The following is a 22,236-nucleotide window of genomic DNA, read 5'->3' on the forward strand; positions in this document are numbered from 1 at the left end:
AGCTGCGCTGGATGGGTCACGTCTCCAGAATGGAGGACCATCGCCTTCCCAAGATCGTATTATATGGCGAGCTCTCCACTGGCCACCGTGACAGAGGTGCACCAAAGAAAAGGTACAAGGACTGCCTAAAGAAATCTCTTGGAGCCTGCCACATTGACCACCGCCAGTGGGCTGATAACGCCTCAAACAGTGCATCTTGGCGCCTCACAGTTTGGCGGGCAGCAGCCTCCTTTGAAGAAGACCGCAGAGCACACCTCACTGACAAAAGGCAAAGGAGGAAAAACCCAACACCCAACCCCAACCAACCAATTTTCCCTTGCAACCGCTGCAATCGTGTCTGCCTGTCCCGCATCGGACTGGTCAGCCACAAACGAGCCTGCAGCTGACGTGGACTTTTTACCCCCTCCATAAATCTTCGTCCGCGAAGCCAAGCCAAAGAAAAGAGTGTGTAATAAGTATTTGATTAAGGATCGTATACCATAGTAGTGTATAATCAGTATCTGTATAAGGTGTATTGTTTTATAGTTATTTGCTTCTATAGTGGATAAGTATCTGTTTAGGAATCGTCTAGTGTATCATAATAGTTTATAATAAGTATTTGTTTAAGGATCGTGTACAGTGTGCTGCTGGTGTTCATAATAACGTGGGAAGGGACGAAGTAGACTGCAGGGTGTCAAAATCCTACCAGGGGAGAGACCCAGTGAAGTACGAAGTATAAAGGGTTAAAGATCAGAACGGAGATGGAAGGAGTAAATAGGGATGTAGGGCAAGAGCTCGGGGGAGACAGAGGGGTTCCCCCATCTGTAAACCGACAGTGGGAAAAAACAAGGAATCAATTACTGGGAGGATTACCGAAGGGAGAGGAGGTACAAGCTATGAAACGGTATGAACAGATATGGAAAGAGCTGCAAAGTCAGGGGAAGGTACCGCTAGGGTTTGAAAAGATCCGGCTTGTAATGTACTTGGGAGAAGCCGAGAGGGAAGCGGCAAAGGAGGTACAGGAACATGAGGCAAAGGGACAAGGATCTATCTGGAATAGAAGAAGGCTTAAACAGCAGAAGGAAGCGAAGGAACAGAGAAGGGCAGATTTACATAATATGACATTGGCTTGCATGGCTGTGGAAGCGAACCTTCAGCATGCTACTAAAAAGGCATCCCCTATCACAAAGGAGAAAACGGGGGAGGAGATGACGGGGGAGGTTAAGCCGTCAGCCCCGCTATATCCAAAGTTACCAGAGACATTGCCACCATCTTATCCGATTCCCCAGATGCCAACGATGCAGATAAGTGAGAGAATAGCAGGTCCAGAACTCCAGGAGGTGAAGGAGAGACTTAAGAGCGTTGTGCAGGAGAGAGAGGAGGAAACAAAGGAATTGATGAATGAAATACAGAACGATATATGTGCAGTTAGGGAAACTAGTAGGTGCCTGGGAAAAACAGATGAGAGAGAACAGGGACAAGAAGAGGAGAATAGGAGGGGAAGTGACCCAGTGAGTGTCAGATGGGAGCGGGAAAGAGGGCAGGACGAGGAAAATGAGATAGCTAGTGTGAGTGTGGAGAGTGAGGATGAGGAACAGCCAGTCACGATCAGGGGAAGAATGGACACACACAGAAGACAGGGTCAGGAAAACCCTCGCTCCCCTTTGGGATACGCGTTGCGAGACAGGGAGGAAGTACGGCTTCCAGAAAGGCCGTTAATTTATAAGGGTCCGCAAATTGGGGAAAGGGATTCACCCTTCTCATTCACTGACATGAATTGTATTTTGGACAAAATGCCACCTCCGACTGAGGGAGGTGGAGCGTGGATGGGAAAGTTCTGCCAATATACGATGGGACATAAGATAGCCATAGGGGATTGGAGAGCATTATTAGGGAAACAACTTGGGCTATGGGAGATACAGCAGGTGGAAATGGTCGCAGGAATCACTAGGTGCCCCGATGCCGAGCCATTTGCCAAACATGCTACGGCAATAGGAGGGGCAATGCGGGATAAGTTTCCCGTTCCCCCCGGGGTCATGCAGTCCCTGACCTTTTCCATAAAGGAGGATGAGGAGATCTCGACTTTTTTGAGTCAGTGTAAGGAGAGTTGGACGGATAAAGCTGGAGTATCCCCAGCCACAGATCCCTTGCAGACTACACTCTTTAGGTCTGCAGTAACGAGCGGGCTGCCAGCTGTAGTTAGGGAGGCATTAGAGAATAACCCTGACATTCCTGGTTGCTCGAATGAGCAATGGGAAAAACATTTGACCCATCACATGAAGCGTTACAGGGCTAAGCAAAAGGAGGACAAACAAAGTACGGAGTCGGCACAAGTGCAACTCCTTAAGCTTCAATTGGAAGAAGCTAGGAAAAAGGTAAACGAGGCAAAAAAGAATTCCTCAAAGGGTGCAAACCAGATGATTCAGCAGCCACCGCAGCCACCACAAGGGAATAATACGAATTGGCCCCCGGCCCCAAATTGGGCACCGAGTCCCACCTATGGGGGCAGAATTGGAGGTCCAATGGGGGGATTCCGAGAAAGAGGGAGAGGTCGGGGTGTTCCACGAATGCCGCCAGCCGTATGTTTCAGATGTGGTCAACCAGGACACTGGAAGAGAGATTGCCCCCTAGTATGGGGTCCTCAGGACACTGGGAGAAGGGGATATGGACCACCACAATATGAGCCTTGGGTCCAGCCCCAGAGATCGTCAGTGCCACCCCCGAGACATCAGGCACCCCATGCGGCTCTCGCTCCAAAGGGACAATTCCCATCGCTGACGGAGGAGGAGCCATATTACCAGCAGTGACGGGGCCGAGCACCCAAGAGCAGGTTAGGTTGGCAGACCCCTTCCTGCAGATTAACGTAATGGACATGGAAGTATCCTTTTTAGTGGATACTGGAGCCAGATTTTCAACACTCATTGGCGCTGAGTTTCAAGCTAAAACATCATCCTCTAGCGTCCAGCTGATAGGGTTCTCGGGTACACCAGAAAATCTGCCGTTTTCTACACCGCTAGTCACTTCGCTGGCGGGACAGACTTTCACACATCAATACATTTTGTCAGCCAGATGCCCTACTAATCTTTTGGGCAGAGACCTGCTGGTCAGGTGCAGAGCATCGATCCTTTGCGGACCCAGCGGAACAGAGATCACCTTTCCAAATGGATATTCTATGAACTGTTCATTAACTACACTTCATTCCGGTTCTCAGATGTTGTTGGCAGCCGCTGGAGGATCCGCGTCTGAGGGACTATGGGCTGACATTTACTGGGGGCTGCTGGAACCAGAGGACCCACAGAAGGGAGGGCTGCTAAAGCTTTATAATCAATGGAAGCCGTGGATCCAGACGTCACACCCGTATACCCCTCCCTTGGACCCCCTCCATGTTACCCTCTTTTACGATAGAGATGGGGATGAAATTTATCAGCATGCCTTTTATGAAGAGGTAGAGGGCATACAATGGGAGATTAATTCAGACTACATAGTGGTAGGAAAGGAGGGAGTGGCAGCTATGGTAGCACTGACATCTGAACAGCTGGAGTGGTATGTGATGGCAGGTGAGGCCGTTCCGCATGTCACCCTTGCAATTGGCACTGCTCACCAGGCAAAAGATGTGGGACCGATGTGTCGGAACTTGATGGCCTTAAGGGATTGGTCCGATACCCAAATGCCGACAGTGCAGTTCTCCTCATCTGGTCAGGCGTACAGGATTTTGTACCCGACAAATGATCGAGTCCTCCTTGAGCATAGACAGATTGAACGCTTTCATGGTAGAGAGAAGATGGTCACCCCGACTCGGCCCCTATGCTAGATTCTCTCCCTGAGAACCTGTGGTCAGTGGGATTAGCAGATGTGGGTTTTTGTCAGCAGGCTGATCCCATAACCTTCGAACTGTCAGATTATACTCCAATTTGGCAGACACAGTATTCCCACAAACCTGAAGCTGAGGTGGGTCTGGCAAAGGCCATTGAGGGCTTAATGGATTCAGGGGTGTTGGAGCATTCGTGCTCAAATTGGAATACACCCATCTTACCTGTTCCGAAACAGGAGATGGGCAAATATCAGATGGCCCATGATTTAAGACGCATCAATGGTATTGTGCGAACACCCACAGTTCCAGTACCGAACCCATATACTGCCATGACTGCTTTAACCCCTGACCACAAGTGGTTCTCTTGCATAGATTTAGCAAATGCTTTCTTTTGTTTGCCGCTGGCAGAACAATTAAGCGATGTGTTTTCTTTCACGTATAGAGGTAGAAAGCTACGTTATACTAGACTTCCGCAGGGCTTTATCTTATCCCCAGGGATTTTCAATCAGGTTTTGAAAGAACAGCTGGGGTGGCTAGTACTGCCATGTGGGGTAGTTCTGATCCAGTACGTAGATGATATCTTATTGGCAGCACCTGAGCCTGTCTCCTGTTTGGAGGCCACAAAACTCCTGCTAGTGCAGCTGTTCAAGGCAGGTTTTAAAGTCTCTCGTTTAAAGTTGCAATGTTGTAGACAAGTGGTCTCCTTTTTAGGTAGAATGGTCTCAGCGATTTCCCCTGCACATCGAACAGCGATACTACATCATCCAAAACCAAAGACAGTTAAGGAAATGCTTTCGTTTTTGGGTTTGACAGGTTATAGTAGGCAGTTTATCCCATCGTATGGTGAGTTGACACATCCACTGCGAACTTTAGTGAATGAGCAGGGGATGAGGAATCTGGGAGCTACACTTGATTGGACTGCACAGGCTGAGATGAGTTTTATTCTACTGAAGCAAGCTCTTACAACAGCTATAGATTTGGCGATTCCAAATTATAAACAACCTTTCTTTTTGGATGATTCTGAAAAAGCACACACAATTAATGGTGTTCTTTTTCAGAAAAAAGGGGGTGGAAGATGTGTGCTCATGTATGTGAGTATCACACTAGACCCAACGGAAGACAGACACCCACCATGTACGAGACATGCAGCGGGAGTAGCAAAGATTTTACAAAAGGTGGCACACATAGTAATGGGACATGGCCTGACGGTATTAACAACACATAGCATTGTAGCATTTGTGAGCTCGACAGCATTTACAATGACTTCACTAAGGCAGACGAGACTAGAAAAGATCCTGAATGCTCCAAATGTTACATTTACCCATGAAGGCATTAACATGGCAGACAATATGGGAGAGGGAGAACCACACTGTTGTGAGAAGAGGGTAGTGAAGGATATTAAAATAAGACCTGACTTACAGGCTACACCCTTAAGAGAACCAGATGAAACCTTGTTTACAGATGGGTGTTGTTACAGACACCCCACAGATGGATTGAAAGCTGCCTATGCGGTGGTACGAAAAACTACAGGAGGATTTGAAGAAATCATTACAGGGACAGTGAGAGGAAAGGAGTCAGCACAACTCGCAGAACTACAGGGAATGATAGCAGCATTAGAATGGGCAGAAGGGAAGGAGGTCAATATATATACAGACTCGGCATGTGTGGTAGGGACAATACAGGTTGAACTTAGTCAATGGATTAGAAGTGGGTTTTTAACAGCAGCAATGACCCCAATTAAACACGAGAAGGACGTTAGGAAACTGGCTGAGGCCCTCCTGAAACCAAGGGCATTAGCAGTTCTTAAATGTAAAGGACATGATAGAACAGATACGATGGTGGCTCGGGGAAATCAGGAAGCGGACATGGCCGCTAAAAGGGCAGCAGGATACGGCCCTCAGTTTATTATGATACAGGCAGACAGAACAGCACATGACTTATTACCACCGTGTAGGGTAGAAGTAATAGTACAGGAACAACCAAAGGCATCACCTCAGGAAAGGATGGTATGGGAGGAAAGGGGGGCAACCAAGGATCAAGGATTATGGAGATAGATAGACGGGAGGCCAGTCTTACCATCTGGACTCATGAAACCCCTCCTCGAGGAGGCGCATGGGCTAACACACTGTGGAAAGAAGCAGATGATAAGGTACTTGATACATTGGTGGCACCCCTTCCTGCCGGCGATGGTGGAGAACCATATTAGAGAGTGTGAGGTATGTATAGCTTTCAATGTAAAGGCGACTGTAAAGCCACATGAAGGTCAGTTCCCACTACCTAAGTTACCAGGGCAGGAAATCGTACTTGATTATATGGACATGATTGAGAGGGTAAGTGGCTATCGATACCTCTTAGTAGCAGTAGATGTGTTCACAGGGTGGCCGGAGGCAATCCCTGCCAAAAGAGAAGATGCAAGGACGGTATGTAAATTCCTGATCAACCAGTATATTCCGAGACACGGATTTCCTAGAAAAATTAGGTCTGATAATGGAAGTCATTTTAAGAATAATGATCTACAGGAGGTAGAAGCAATGTTGGGATTGAAACATGCCTTTGGAACGGTGTACCATCCGCAATCCCAAGGGAAAGTGGAGAGGATGAACCAAACAATAAAAGGTAAGATCGGGAAAGTACAGGCACGGACCAAACTAAATTGGGTGGATGCGTTGCCCCTGGCATTAATGTCAATAAGGAGTTCGGTAAGTTCTGTGACAGGATTTACTCCATATGAACTACAAACAGGGCACCAGTTTCCAGGACCGGGAGCCGGAATTCAGACTACGAAGAATGAGGTAAGCTCAATGGGAAGCAAGCTTTATTATGAAAAACTAACGGCTCTGGTGTCACAAGTCCCAACAGAGAAGGGGAAACACCGATACCTTCAGTCGCGGAGTGGGTTCTGCTAAAGGTCATCAAAAGAAAGTGGTCGGAGCCCAGGTGGACAGGACCCTACAGAGTGGTGGAGAGGACGTCCCACGCGGTTCGACTACAAGGAAAAGGCGAGACGTGGTATCATTGGAGTCAGTGTGCAGCAAAGGACCCACCGACACGGACACTGGAACAGATTCGAACGGAGGTGACTGAGAACCTGTGAAGCAACCACGGACTAAGAACACTTAACGTCCCTTTTTTAAAGAGACTATTGGACTACGGTGACTGTGTATCAGTGGTTGACGGCATAATCAATTTATTGGCATCAAAACAATGAAAGGAGCTGGGATGAATACTATGTGGGGACTATGGGTACTGGTATTCCGAGCCCTTGAAGGGGCTGGAGTAGAAAACCACTGTACAAAGTGTGTGCACTCGGCCTGGGGGTCGCACAACGAAAAAGAACAGTACTTTGCTGATTGGACTAACTTTCCTGAACACTGTGTGGGGACTCACACGGGACGTAAGTGTGTGCATAATGGACAAGTGTATGATGTTAAATTCAATAAGGGCTCTTTACAGTTCACGCCAAATCGAGACCGCTGTCCCCAAGGAGTAACATGGTTTTGTGCCCCGGAGGGAGACCAAGATAAGGAGAAAGGGGGCTCAATTCCCATTCAGAGGATACAGTGGGACCCCATGTGGCAAAAGGGAAAACAACCATACGTATGGGACAGAGATAAGGGGGATATCTATGCCAACGCTAAACGCCAGGCTGCCACTCACAGAGTAGGGGACAATAGATGGGTAGACCTTTGCCAAACTATGGCAGAACTCTTAGGGGTTAAAAACTGTTGGGTATGTGGGGGACCCACAAGAGATGGATCATGACCATGGAGCGGGGAGCCCCTGGAAGTGTGGGAGTTGATGAGTTTTCACGGATCGGCAGATGAAACGCACCCCCGCCAGACATGGCATCTAGCTAATCACCCATAAGGAGAGGAATGTATCAGGAAGGAGCAATGCAAGCATTATAAAGGAGATTCGAGGTGCACAAGGGTTAAGATCTTGGGGAAGTTCCCTCGATGGCATCCTCAGCGACCCCGGTGGTTCCTATCCCCACAGAAGGTAACACATTGCAGACCTATAACAGATAACTCCCATGGGAAAGGGGTATGGAATTGCACGGGCGTTAATCCATATGAAGGGGTTCCCTCACTCAGACAATTTTGGGCTCATCCCTATCCACACGGATTTGCCCCAGAGGGTTTATATTGGATTTGTGGGAATATGGCTTACACTTTTTTGGAGCCAGACTGGAGGGGAATGTGCTGTATAGGTATCATTCAACCACAATTTGTGCTGTTACCACAGAACGACTCCCATCAGTTAGCAGCGCGTGTATATCAGGGGCTCCGCCAGAAGAGGGATTTAAAGATCGGTGAGTGGGGAGAGGACTGGCCTCCAGAGCGCATTATTTCTTATTATGGATCTGCCACTTGGGCCCAGGATGGGTCCTGGGGATATCGAACCCCAATTTACATGTTAAACCGTCTGATTCGTTTATAAGCTATTTTGGAAATTATCACCAATGACACCGCCGCAGCCCTTGATCTGTTGGCAGAAGAGCAGCAACAGATTAGGGCCACGGTGTTTCAGAACCGCTTAGCTTTAGACTACTTGTTAGCCACTGAAGGGGGAGTGTGTGGGAAATTGAATCTCACTAATTGTTGTTTAAAAATCGATGACAATGGGAAAGCAGTAAAAGAGATTTCATCTGGCATTCGCAAATTAGCTCATGTCCCGGTTCAGACCTGGCGACCCTGGGGCAGCTCATGGCTGGGAAACTTGTTCTCTGGAGCCTGGGGATGGATACAGACTGCAGTGCTAGTTACTGGAGTTGTGGTGTTGGCATTGGTCCTGATCCCGTGCATCCTTCCCTGCCTCCAGTGCCTGATTCAACGAGCGTTGTCACAGAGAGACATCCCCAGACCCCAAGGCATGTATTTGTCACTACTGCCCTCCCAAGAGTATAGTGACTACAAGAAGTCAGAGATGCCGGCCCTTGCAATAACTCCTGAGGTCTCGGTCTAATAAGGTAACAGGTGGTTGGTCTCATTTTCATGAGACCAAAAGGGGGACTGTTGGAATCTAGGGGTTAAAACAGTATGAAATAAATGATTAATTAATAAGTGTATATTTACTGCATGGTTCTGGGAAAAAGAAGAATGTGATTAAGTGGCAATCACAGCATGGAGCAAAGATGGCTGAGCAAAATTGTCTGCTCCAAAATACAGGGAGAGGAAATGCATAAAACGATTTAGGAGGAATGCTCAAACTAAAGGAGGTGGTGAGTAGCACAGGAGACACAGGCCAGATCAGAACAAAGAATGGCCTGCAAGAAACAAAGGGAATGGAAAACCAGTCTAGGAGGAAGATTAAGGCACGAGGAGGTGTTAAAGAGAACAGCAGAAATTGGCCAGACAGGGACCGAATGGTGATTAGAAATATCTGGGGATGAATTAATTTCAGATCTAAACAACAGGATAGTCTGGCCTGGAGGATTAAGATGGGAGTGCTACACCCCAGATATCTGCAAAACAGGAGATGACTTGTGATAACCCTTATGCAAAAAGATCTAGCAAAGGAAGACAACTTTTGTTCTGTATGATAATGAAATCTAGCAAAGGAAGCCAACTTTTGTTCTGTATGATAAGGTTGACCTATATAAACTGAACCAACTGGACAATAGGGGTCAGTCTTGGGGAGTAGCTCACTGTGCAGGTGACCTATGAACTAATGAGTGACCCAGAGCTCTGTTAAGTTTTATTCTTGTGCTGTGTAATAAATTGACTGTTGAACCGAATACCTTCTCCTATCACTTCATTCAAAGAACACGCTGGACTCAGACTACACATAGACTAAATTAAGAGTAAGGTAAAGCCAGAGTCCGACAGTATGGAGCCAGACAGGGTCCGGGCACTGTTGAATGCTGGGACCTATCTGCCGACTTGGGGGGTGGGGGGGGGGGGGGGAGAGTGGGGAGGTGCTATTGGATGCTGGGACCTTCCTGCCAACAAATGCTAACACCATGCATCCCTTCGATGTAGGAGACTAGAAGAGGGTGCTGCTTTTATTGCATCAAGCATCACCAGACGATACTGACACATGCTAGTGTGAGAAACAGAAGTACCTTCACAGAAATTGCTCGAGACAAAAATTGAGAACAAAGAACATTTATTATACAACAATGCAAAGTTTGGTGCTTTCCCCTTCCCCTGGGAATAGACACACACACTGGGGCTCACCCAACTTTTATACAGTTTATTTCAGTATAGAAGTACCCTCCCCCTTACATTCTTCTGCCTCCTGGATGAGTTTGGCATTAGGCAATCCTGTCTGCCTACGTGCTGTTTCTGTAAACTTGGAGGACCAGGGGGTATCCTGTCGGTGTCCCATCATGTCATTGTCCTTATTCACACCTTCCCGACCCTCAGAGCTTACTAACTTCTTATATGCAGAACTTGCTAATTTTGTCTAAGGCTTACTAATTACATATGCGGAACTTGCTGAATCTCTCTAAAAGGCTAGAAGACCCTTATCTTATTCAGACTAACTTTACTTCCTACATTCTATTATCTATTATCTATCCTTATCCTATTCATATTGGCTTTCTTCATCTTTCATATTTTCATATTAGTTTTACTCATCTCTCACACTAGTAACACAGCCAGGGGCAGGCAGAGAGTCGCTAGCATGCTTCAAGCTAGACACTAGTGACACAAGATGCATGCCAGTGATGCAGGAGGGGGTGGGGGTGGGTCTGACAGCAAGCGATGGCCACGACCATACAGGGGGCATAGCACCTCGCATTGGGTGGGCAATGCCTGTGTATACCCACCCTTGGCACCAACCCTGGTGCCAGAAGAGATGGGGGAGATATTAATTTTTTATTTTGCATCAGTATTTACTCAGGGAACTAGCACAGAGTGAGGCAAACCAGCAGAGAGGCCATGGATAGTATACAGATTAAAGAAGAGAAGGTGCTTGTTCTCTTTAGGCAAATGCTTTCTTTTGCATCGGCTTCGGATGCCATAGGAACTCTGTGGTTAGTAAGGAATTAATTAAGGTAGTATGTGAATGGGAAAAAAAAGGTTGAGAATGACTGGACTAGGCAGGATCATAGTTTGGTGCAGACTAGAAGGGCCAAAGGGCCAGTTTCTATGCTGTATGTTTTATGATTCTCATACACATTCCAAATAGGAAATGGACAACCTCTATTACCTCCAAAGAAACTCTATCTTTAGTCATCAAGCTGCAGAATGTAGATAATGATTACGATGAAATGATGAGAGAGTTTATTGTCATACACATGTGTAAAAATGCCATTTTTCAACTTCTACAAAATGTTTCAAAAAATCTGATTTAAAAAGACTTGTTTTTAATTTGTTCATTTTTCAGTGCCTGGGCATTGCTGCACACCTTGCATAAACTGCTGATCTCTAATGGTTCTTGGGGAAAAAAGGGGGTGCTCCCGGAGGTGATTTATCAGCAGCAGTTCTGCTAGTTCGGAGCTGGGAGAGGAGAGAGTGGTGCAAGCGGCTCTGTAAAGGCTTTAAATAGCCTGTTAAGGAAGCTGACAATGTTTTATTTTAAAATCCTGCATTCACAGAGGTCTGTACCTAAGTTAATAGCATCTGTACTGGACAATGTACCATGATGGGTGCAAACTCTAGAAGAGTGGTCTGATACAGGGCACCAGAAATGGGGAGAAAACACTCTATTGAAATGGAAAAGCGTCGGACATGACCCTCAGGAAGGTGACCACAGCAGCAGACTAGCGAGGGGGTGAGCAGCTGAAAGGCCTCACACAGGCAATTTGCAGCCCAAGGACCCACATAGGCTGCAAGCTGTGGAGACTAGGTATTGGTACCTCTGAGGGAACTCTCTTTTGCTTCTCTTTCTAAGAATTGTTAGGGGCACCAGACAATTCTCTTGACAACTCTTTGCTTGCCTTGCACAGACAAAACTTGAAGAATAACATGCATATTACATTTTTATGTATTCCTATGTGACATCAAAAGGAACCTTGAACCTGAGATTGAATGGTTATTCAGAGTCAACAATATTTGTGTATCTGAAGTCATATATAGACTAACCTGAATAAAAGAAGCAGATTTCTTCCACAAAAGTACATTAGTGAACCCAAATGGGTTTTTGGACAGTTCAATTGTTTTGTGGTCATCATTGCTGTAGATTAATATATTTAAAATCCCAGAATATTAACTGAATTTAAATTCCACAAATGCCATGGTGAGTCTTGAATTTAGGATTTAACTTGGAACCAACCTTACCATTAAGCTATTTGAGCTCTTCCAAAAGCAAATGATACTCTGCCTTGGATTGCTGTACTCACGCACTCCAAAGCACTAAATAAATAACATTTTTTTTCATAATTATTCCCTCGATAAAAGGTGGCAACAGAGCCTGATAGTGAAGTTCACATTCACGGATATTTTGAAAAGCAAACCAAAATTACAACTTAATGAGTTTTATAAGTTCATAGGGATTCATCTTCAACAGTTTTAAAGTCTTTCATTAACAAACTCATTGTAAACATTGTGTGATGATATGGAGATTTTTTTAAAAACAATTAAAATGAAACTTTATCCGGATTGCCAAGACCTTAGCAGAGATCTAAGGCTGCTTCTTCCAAGGAAAGTAGATTTTGGATAATATCGTCACGCTATGTCATGCTTGAAACGGGGCGCTCCTATGCTCACCACTTCCACAATTTTATTGCAGCTGCGTTTATCATTTGCTGATCTGATGACTGGGCAATACTGGGGATGGATTCTGAGACCCCCATCCCAAGTATTTTTGCTATTGTCAAAGGCTTTGTAACTGCTTTTAAATGTCTGATAGAAGTAACTTTTAAAATTATGTGAAATAAAAAAATAACTGCACTTCTGTGCTCCCAGCCTGCCGCAGGTGACGCGAAGCTGAGGGGCTGCATACTATGTCCAATGGACAACAATGGGCACCATCCAAAAGTTTCTGTCCAATAACAATTGCTTGTGAACTTTGTCTTACAAAATAAACAGTTTCATCCCTTTGGACCAAGATTGCATATAACTCTGAATGTGTTAAGTGTAATTATGAACCATGGATAATGTTATCATATAAATAAGAAAATTAACCATTTCAGTCTCAGTTGCAACTTTCTCAAATCCATGACTGCACTCCCCAACAACCATGCCTCAACACATCAGATTATTTCATTTACAAAACTCGTAATGCAAATCTTTTACTTACGGATGTCTCCAGACATTTCAACTGTCTTTCTATCTCTCCCATTCGCAAATGTTGCTCCCGTTCATCACGTAATTGAACAAGGACCTCCTCTCCTGGCCCAATTTCTGAAAAACTATCCATGGAACTCTGGAAATAAGTTGGATTGAAAATATTTAGCACAAATTTTGATTTTAATCAAATTCCTAATATCATAAAATTCTTAAGTTCAATGCAAAATGATCAGAAAAACCACAAAATGATGAAAAAATGAATTAGGTAAACCAATAAATCTGAGTAAATGCTAAGCTGATCAGACAGTATCTGACAAGGAATAATCAAAAATAACTTTCAAATTGATGGCCTGTCATCTTTCAATCAACATGATGGGTTGGTGAGGGGGTGGGGGAAGTCTCATGGTTGACAGGAAAGAAAGACCTATTGGAAGCACTGACACGGAAGGTGACATCGTCAGGACAGATGTAACTAAAATAGAACCTGCAGGAATGAGAAGGATTCTTCAAAGGAAGCCAGTGATAGCCAAAAGCTGTTGGCTTGTTGAAGATGTTGTCATTGATCTGCATAAATACCTTATGAAAATGTGATACTTTCTGGTATATGGTATTGTGACAGAATATAGATATGTTTTTTGGGAGATAAATTGGGGCAGGTTTTTTTTTTAGAGTAGGTAAACATACAAACACTTTAAAACAGATCTTATTTAAAATACTGGAGCTCTGCTCATGCTAGACATGTTGGCCCCAGAGCCTTTGCAAAACCTTTGGAAAGTGCCCAAGAGACTTCACTAATGGACTGTTGTTTACAAAAAGGCAACAGATGAAAGAGCTTGTCAGAGCTGCAGACTGTCTGCAGTGGAACTTGCTGTTCTAGGAGGGTCATGTGGTTTTGCAAGCAGAGAGAGTCAAGCAGGTTTTTCTCTCTGAGAGAGAGAGACACACACACACAGATCAGTTTTGCAGTGCTTCAGTCAGTAGTAGCAGCTGGGACTGGATCAGGACAAGCCGGAAAGCTTGTGGAAAAAACCCCATTTGGAAGACAGGTTGTGAGTGCTTGGTTCAGCTTGGTCAAAGCCCTTGTGGTTCATGCAAGAGGAGAGGACAGGCTGCCTAATGTTTCACTTGAAATAAGGGAAACAAAAAGGAACTCTGTGGTGACCTGAAAGAACCCTGAACCGAGGTGGCAGATTTCTTCAGCAAGTCACTGAAGTGGCTGATTAAAAAGGAATCAGTTGTGGGTGTCCAGCATACAACAAACCTCTCTCAGAAAACCAACAAGAACCTTCTTGAGCAGTAACCATTTACCTTTCAAGCACCAAAGCCTGGGGAACTTTATAAATGTTAAATTCTGTGCACAGTATAAGAATTCCCTGCAACCAGTGAACTTGGAGGAATGAGAAGGGAGATTGGACTGTGAACCCAAGAACTTTTCTGAACGTACACATTACATACATGTGCACGTTAGAAGGGGGTCGTTAGGTTAGTTAAGTCAATAGTGATAAGTTAAAGTGTGATCCTCTTTTCATGTTTAAAGATAATTAAAAGCAACTTTTGTTTAAGTAAACATTTGTCTTGATGAATATCTATTGCTCCTGGGTTTCGGGGTCCTCTGGGCTCGTAACAGTATGCTTGCCTTCATTGGGTGGGACATTGAGTATAAAAGTAAGAAAGTTATACTTCCTATTGATGCTGTGTGTCATGCTGAGTGTATTATACTCGACCCCAGCAACTGTGTTTTCTTGTTGAACTCCAACTAATTATGCACCTGTATAAAACTTCGGTTAGGCCACACTTGGTGCGCAGTCTGTAATCGATGGATTTTGATCAATATTAGTAATATCAAATGTATTAAGCAGATACAAATTAAATCATGAAAAATGTATAGTTTGGATTCCAATTCAAAACCAGATGCCTTAAGATGAGCAACTGAAGATGTTTTTGTATTTTTCTACAATCTAAACATCGGAGCAGTCAAGAACAGACCCTTTGGCCCATGTATCTGCACTGAGCACGATGCCAAATTTGTCGTGATCGCGTACTTACCTTCGTCAGGAGTGGTGCCATATACCGCTGATGATATCAACGCATGGGAGTAATAGCGTGCATGCGTGGGTGGGTTAAGCGTCAGTGTACAGGTGATGAATCTCAGGTGCAGGAGGAGGAGAATGAGAGTGACAGGATCAGCCATTTGGCAGTGAGCCAATGAGAAGGTCAGAGGAGTTTGGCTGGGTGGTGTTTGGGGAGTTGAATGTTGTGTCCAGTGAATAATAAAAAGGTCGACTTCATGATGTGCTGAAAAAATGAGGGTTTTCTTTATTTGTTTGTAAGCTGTGGTGAATCAGTGCTGTTACAAGTGGTGACCCTACAAGCTCACAGTACCTTAGAACCATAGAATCATGGAAAACTACAGCACAGAAAACAGACCATTTGGCCTTCTAGTCTATGCAGAAACATCATTCCGCTAGTCCCACTGACCTGCACCCATTCCATATCCCTCCAAACCACTCCCATCCATGCATCTATTCAATTTATCCTTAAAACCTAAGAGTGACTCCGCATTTACCACGTCAGATGAAAGCAAGTTCCAAACTCCTACCACTCTCTGAGTGAAGAAGTTCCCCTAATGTTCCCCCTCAAACTTTCACCCTAAAGCCATGTCTTCTTGTATTTATCTCTCCTAATCTAAGTGGAAAGAGCCTACTTGCATTTACTCTGCCTATTCCCCTCATAATTTTGTAAACCTCAATCAAATTTCCCCTCATCCTTCTATGTTCTAAGGAATATAGTCCCAACCTGTTTAACCTTTCCCTGTAACTCATCTCCTAAAGACCTAGTAAATCTCTGCACTCTTTCGATCTTATTAATAACCTTCCTGTCATTTGGCAATCAGAACTGCAGACAATATTTCAAATTTGGCCTTACTATAACATCCCAATTCCTGTACTCAATTCTTTTATGAAGGCCAAAAACTTTCTTTACAACAGTGCCTATATGTGACACCACTTTCAGGGAATTATGTATTTGTACTCCCAGATCCCTTTGTTCCTCTGCACTCCTCAGTGCCCTACCATTTACTATGTATGTCCTACCTTGGTTTGTCCTTCCAAAATACACCTCATATTTGTCGAAATTAAATTCCATCTGTCATTTTCTGGTCCAGATCCCCCCTGCAAGCATTGAAAGCCTTCCTCGCTGTCCACAACACCTCCAATCTTAGTGCCAGCAAACTTGCTGATCCAATTTCCCACATTATCACCCAGATCATTGGAATAGACAATAAACAATGCTAATTTTAAAATGGATAGTGATGTGGTTAAACCCCTTACAGGAGCAGTTGGGGAGGTTAAACTGATGATCCCCCTTTTTTATTATGTGCTGAATGATTTACAATGCTGTTCTCGTGTGTTCCTTCGGCATGATAACATAACATAACAATTACAGCACGGAAACAGGCCATTAGGCCCTTCTAGTCCGCACCGAACCAAACACCCCTTTCTAGTCCCACCTCCCTGCACAATGCCCATAACCCTCCATCTTCAAACCAGTGGTGCTCAATACAGTAAGAATTTGTACCAGGTTAGACTTGAGTTTAAGTGGCCACTGGCATCTGTTCAGATGCTGTTCGCAAACCACTTCAGCCCATTTATGATGGTCCTTTTCAGGTCTTACGACGCCACCCAAACTTTTGTGATTGACAGGAACGGAAAAGCTGACATGATTTCCATCAACAGGTTGAAGCCAGAATATATCGATGGCCCACGTCAAAGGATCAGTCGCACCTTTGCCATTTGGAGTGTGCATTGCCTATCTTGCATTATCATATGAGGTTGGGCCAAACTGTCAGCCCAAGGGATAGTTCCAATGAGTCACCTCCTTGAATGGCTTCGAGGCTGGCTGGGTTGTTGGGGTGGGGGGGGGGGGCAGGGTAACTGTCACTGGATAAAATAATTCACTCCTTTATTTGGAATGAGAAATCTCTAAGGGTTCAAAACGCATGATTGCAAAACTGTAAGGTTAGTGGAGGACCTGCTCTTCCCAATTTCACTACTGGGCAGCACATATATTCTGTACATAAGCTAAGTTACTGGGTGTATTTTCCTGAGCTATCCTGGTGTAAATTGGAAGAATCATCTTGTAAACTGTCGTCTTTATCCATTATAGTATATTTTTCAATCCCCAGAAAACCATCCAACAACACCGACAAACCAGTGGTGCTCAATACAGTAAGAATTTGTACCAGGTTGGACTTGAGTTTAAGTGGCCACTGGCATCTGTTCAGGGTCCTTAAATAACAATCACTTATTTTTACTTTCAGTCACAGATTCTTTTTTAATACATGGCAAACCTAAGGTATTAAATATCTTCAAGATCTTTATGCGGATGGAGTTTAGCAGCTTCACCTCTGTCACACACATATGGTTTACCTGCATCATATTTATTTTGTTACTTTCAGATTCGACATTTTATTTCAAAGTCTTTCCTAAACTTCCCTCAGTTACCTGCCGAAAAACCCTCTAGGTCTAGTATCAAATAATCCAGGAGTGAAAGGAACAATTTCAACATTTATAGCTTACGACGCCACCCAAAGGCGTCGAATGAACAATAAAAAGTCATTCACTTTCCAAAATAAAGAGAGGATGGGAACAAAGAGTTGGAAATGGAAGTTGAGGAGAATCTGTGGGAAGAGGCTACTGAGGGAATTCATTCTACCGCATCCTGAGCTCACTTGGGACTTATTCAGTTCAAAGTGCTGTACAGGATTTACTTTTCAAAATCCAGACTGTCAGCCATTTATCCAGAAATCTAAGTCACATGTTTCATCAGTGCCCCAAAATACAAGGGTTCTCGAGTGGAGTGTTTAGCACACTATTTTAAAAAAAAAATATATTTAAATTTAAATGTAGACATACAGCAAGGTAACAGGTGATTTTGGCCCACAAGCCCTTGCCACTCAATTTACACCCAATTAAGCTACAGCCCCTGGTATATTTAGAATGGTGTGAGGAAACCAGAGCCCCTGGGAAAAACCCACACAGACACAGGGAGGAAGTACAAACTCCTTACAGTCTGAGCAGGATTCGAACTCCAGTCCTGATCGCTAACCTTCAAAAACGTACCAGCGTCAAGGTTAATGGGGTGTCAGTTAGGCAGCACAGACTCATAGAGCCAAACCACCCTATCTGAAAAATTTAATGTAAATTTGCAACCCTACCTGTTGACTGCAATATTTGGAATACCTGACAACTCCCTTAATTCCCTGCAGAAAGATGTGATAGCATTTATATCACTCTTTGACAAGCATCTAATCTTGATACACTGGATGTCTGATCAGGGTCCTTCTATCACACAATGGATTAAGGATATCAGTTTCTTTATTAAACTGGAGAAAAAACAAAAACATATTAAGAGGGTTGACTGAAAAATGTTTCCATAAATGGCAACCCTTTATGCGTTATTTCTCTGAATTACGAGTGCTTTTGAAGTAAAAGACTAACTGTGAGAATGTTGTACCAGTATAATAGGTAATATAACCAATGATACTGTCAGCAAAGGTGCCAATGTGGTCAGGGCCCACAGGGTTCTGGCTTGTTTCTGAGGGCGTATGTGAATATTTGTGTATATATGTGTTGATTTTCCTGTTAAAAGACAAGAAAATATGAGCACAATGTATATCTGTGTAATGTGTACGAAGTTGTTTCTGATGCTCGTTTAATATATTTTGAAAAAATAGAAACCTCCAACATACATCCCTGTGGAACTCCACTGGCAACTGGGAGTCAACTAGAATATGGTCCCCGTATTCAGACTCTCTGGTTCCTGCCAATCATCCAATGCTCTACCCACGCTAGTAAGTTTCATGTTATATCATGGGCTCTGATCTTGTTAAATACCTCATGTGCAGCACCTTGATTGGCAGGTGAGATGACTTCCAACTAGATTTCAGCCGGAGGTCACATGACTATCCAAAAGCAACATTGCAACCAGGTTCCTGGTGGAGAGGTCACATGAGCCTCCACAGTCCACACTACATTTCCTTTATATAGCCTGCTTGTCACTTCTTCAAAAAATTCCAATAGATTTGTCAAGCAGGATTTTCCCTTTAGGAAACCATTCTAGCTTTGACCTATTTTGTCATGTGCCTCCACGTACTCTGTATCCTCATTCTTGACAGTTGACTCCAACATCTTCCCAACTACTGATGTCAGGCTGACTGGTCTTTAATTTCCTTTCTGTTGCCTTCCTCCCTTCTTGAATTTGCGATTTGCCAGTCCTCCAGAACCATACCAGAATTTAATGATTCCTGAAATATCATTATCAATGCCTCCACAATTTCTACTGCTACTTTTATCAGAACCTGAGGGTGCAATCCATCTTGTCTGGGTGACTTATCCATCCTTAGCCCATTCAGCTTTCGGAGCACCTTTCTCCTTGAAATAGTAACTGCATTCACCACTTCCCTGATACCCTTCCACATCTGGCACATGCTAATGTCTTCCCCACTGAAAACTGATGCAAAATACATTTAGTTACTCGGCCATCTCTGTCTCCCATTATTCTTTCTCCAGTGTAATTTTCTACTGGTCCTATTGTTTCATTTTGTATTCATATGTGTGAGTTCTTAGACAACACATGGATGAAGGAAAAGGTTCTTTAAAGTGGTTGGAAGCAGCAACCATGAGGCATGTCGACCTCCATTACAGATCTCTCATACAGCAGTCTCTCCATTTGTCTGAGCTCCCTGCTGGCAGCCAAGTACAGTCAAACAGGAACTATGATCCTTAAGACATTGCTAGTAGCAGTGCAAACATGATCACTATCATTACACCTATATCTACTCTCACCTGTTACTCTTTACATACTTGAAGAAGCTTTATATTCTCTGATATTATTTGATAGCCTTCTTTCATACTTTATCTTTCCCTCTTTATGTTTTTTTAGCTATCGACAAATTTTAATAACTCCCAATCCTCAATCTTCCACTATTTTTTGCTTCCATGTATGCCCTTTCTTTTGCTTTTATGTTGCCTTTGGCTTCCCTTGCTAGTTTGACATTTTTCCATTTGAATATTTCCTCTTTTTGGTCTGTATTTATCCAGCACCTTCCTTATTTCTTGCAGAAACTCCATCTATTACTGCTCTGCTATCTTCCCTCTACTTCCCCTTCCAATCTACTTTGGCCAGTTCCTCTCTTATGCCACTGTAATTCCCTTTACTCCACTGAAATACTGACAGATCTGACTTTAGTTTCTCCTTGTTAAAACTCAAATTGAACTCAATCTTATTGTGATGTCTGCTCCCTAATGGTTCCTTTACTCTAAGGGTTAGTAGAGACTAACCCTCCTATTCTTCTACTTTTCTCTCCCAGTCTTTATTCAGATGCCTGCCTGGCTTTTGCGTATACCTTGAAAAACGGCTCAGGCTCAAAATTTAAGTAATATATCTTTACCTCCTATGGATGCTGCAAGACCAGCTAAACTCCCCCAGCATTTACTGTGTGCTTTTACTCCAATAACTACGTCTGTAGACTTCTGTGTTTCAAGTAATCCAGAGATTACACTTTGGAGGTCCAGCTCTTTAGCTCCTTTCCTAACTCTCTAAACTCTACCCGAATCCTGCCTATATCATTGGTACTAATATGTACCTCAACCTCTGGCTGCTCACCCTCCCTTTAAGAATATTCTGCACCTGCTCAGAGTCATCCTGCACTCAAGGACCTGAGATTGGATTGTCTTTTGTAGCCTCTCTGTTCACCTGATCACTGAATCTCCTAGGACCTATCACTCTACCTGACTTCATCCTTCCCTTCTAAGAGTTGACCACGGTGCTATTGGTCAGAGATAAATGATCAAAATGCCTAACAGCACTTGTACCCATCTAAATGTACTGAACATTTGCTCATTACTACAAAAGAAGCAGCATTATTCAAATGTAAAGGAAATCAGAATCTTGCAAAAAACTTTTTCATAAAAAGCAGAATATGGAAACGTCAGTTGCATTCTGCCAAGACGATTATCCTATGTGATTATGAAAATTAAATACAGAAGCCTTTTGCTAGTTTGAATTTTACAGAAATAAATCAATTAAATAATTTCCACAATTGAATGCAAGACATTTCAAAGCACAATCTCTATGGTTCAATGATTACACAGAAAAGAGGCAAAATGGCACGTGATCCTAATATGAAACTTTGATTCTAAAGGAAGCATCTTCCCCTGACTTACAGTTCAAACACTAAATCAGAGATGAAGGTACATTGTCACCTTGAGATTAAATATCACATTAAGAATTCTGCCTGTTCTTATGACATTACTTGAGAAAGAAGGAGCTCTTCCATTTGTTTGGTCAGGTGGTATCTCCCCATAGAAATATTGATCATCTAACTCATTCCAAACTTTACACACTGAAAGGAAGGTTATAAAAACTGCAGTCATCCTTCCACCTCCACCTTGTGTACATTTTGAAAATGTTCATGGTTCTTATAATTGCCGTTATTTAATGTTATTATTGGATCTCAAGACCTCTCCAAAAACCCGCAATAGAATGATATCATGTTAAAAACTGAAAGTTAGACAAGTTGCACGGTGCCTCAGTTTTCTCATCTGCTTACAAATGAACTGCTTCATTTTTGAAAAAGTAAAACAAATAGAGCCATACAATTGAATTCTTGTACAGTTATGATGTTGACAGTGATTTTTTTGCGAAATGCATACATTTCTTCATGAAGAAGCTTTGTAGATCTAAATTAGAGGGTCTGGCCGTGAAAATATGAAGCCACTCTTGACCTAACTAGTTTCTGGCTGATTTCTCCTTGCCAACACAGACTCCAGGGCATAAGGAAATGTTTTCAAATAATCACTTGGTAAACTACTGTTTTGGGAATAATTGAGGCAACTTTTAAGGAATGTAAATCTTGCCTGAAGGGTGGTGCAGTTCCATTCTATAAATATACTATCGGGAACAAGCTTTCAACTTGCTGGTTTATTTCCAGCTTCTGCAATAGATTTTCAGCTCACAATTCTGGTTTACACCGTAATGTAACTCTGCTACTTGTTTTTTTTTAAAAAGGAGGGAGAAAATAAGTAGGGAACATTGACAAATAGCCTGTAATCTATTACAGGTCAAGTACTCCATACACGAAGATCCGAAAACCAAAAGACCCAAAAACCAAAAAATGTTTTAGTGCCAACATGATGTCACAAGTGGAAAAAAAAATCAACACCTGATTTGCCCATGTGTGGTTCTGATGCTCTGTTGGTGCCAGTTTGA

The 22,236-nt window shown here is 43.5% G+C and overlaps 1 protein-coding gene across 1 annotated transcript in view; it reads right to left on the reverse strand.

Moving 5' to 3' along the window:
* fsip1 (fibrous sheath interacting protein 1) overlaps window positions 1–22,236 on the reverse strand; it is a 401,721-nt gene that overhangs the window by 154,918 nt on the left and 224,567 nt on the right. Inside the window, exon 11 of the mRNA XM_069917082.1 lies at window positions 12,977–13,102. Coding sequence (XP_069773183.1) covers window positions 12,977–13,102 — 126 coding nt within the window. The remainder of the gene's footprint in view (window positions 1–12,976; window positions 13,103–22,236) is intronic.

Source organism: Narcine bancroftii, chromosome 2 (genome assembly GCF_036971445.1).
Source record: "Narcine bancroftii isolate sNarBan1 chromosome 2, sNarBan1.hap1, whole genome shotgun sequence".
NCBI classification, from domain to species: Eukaryota; Metazoa; Chordata; class Chondrichthyes; order Torpediniformes; family Narcinidae; genus Narcine; species Narcine bancroftii.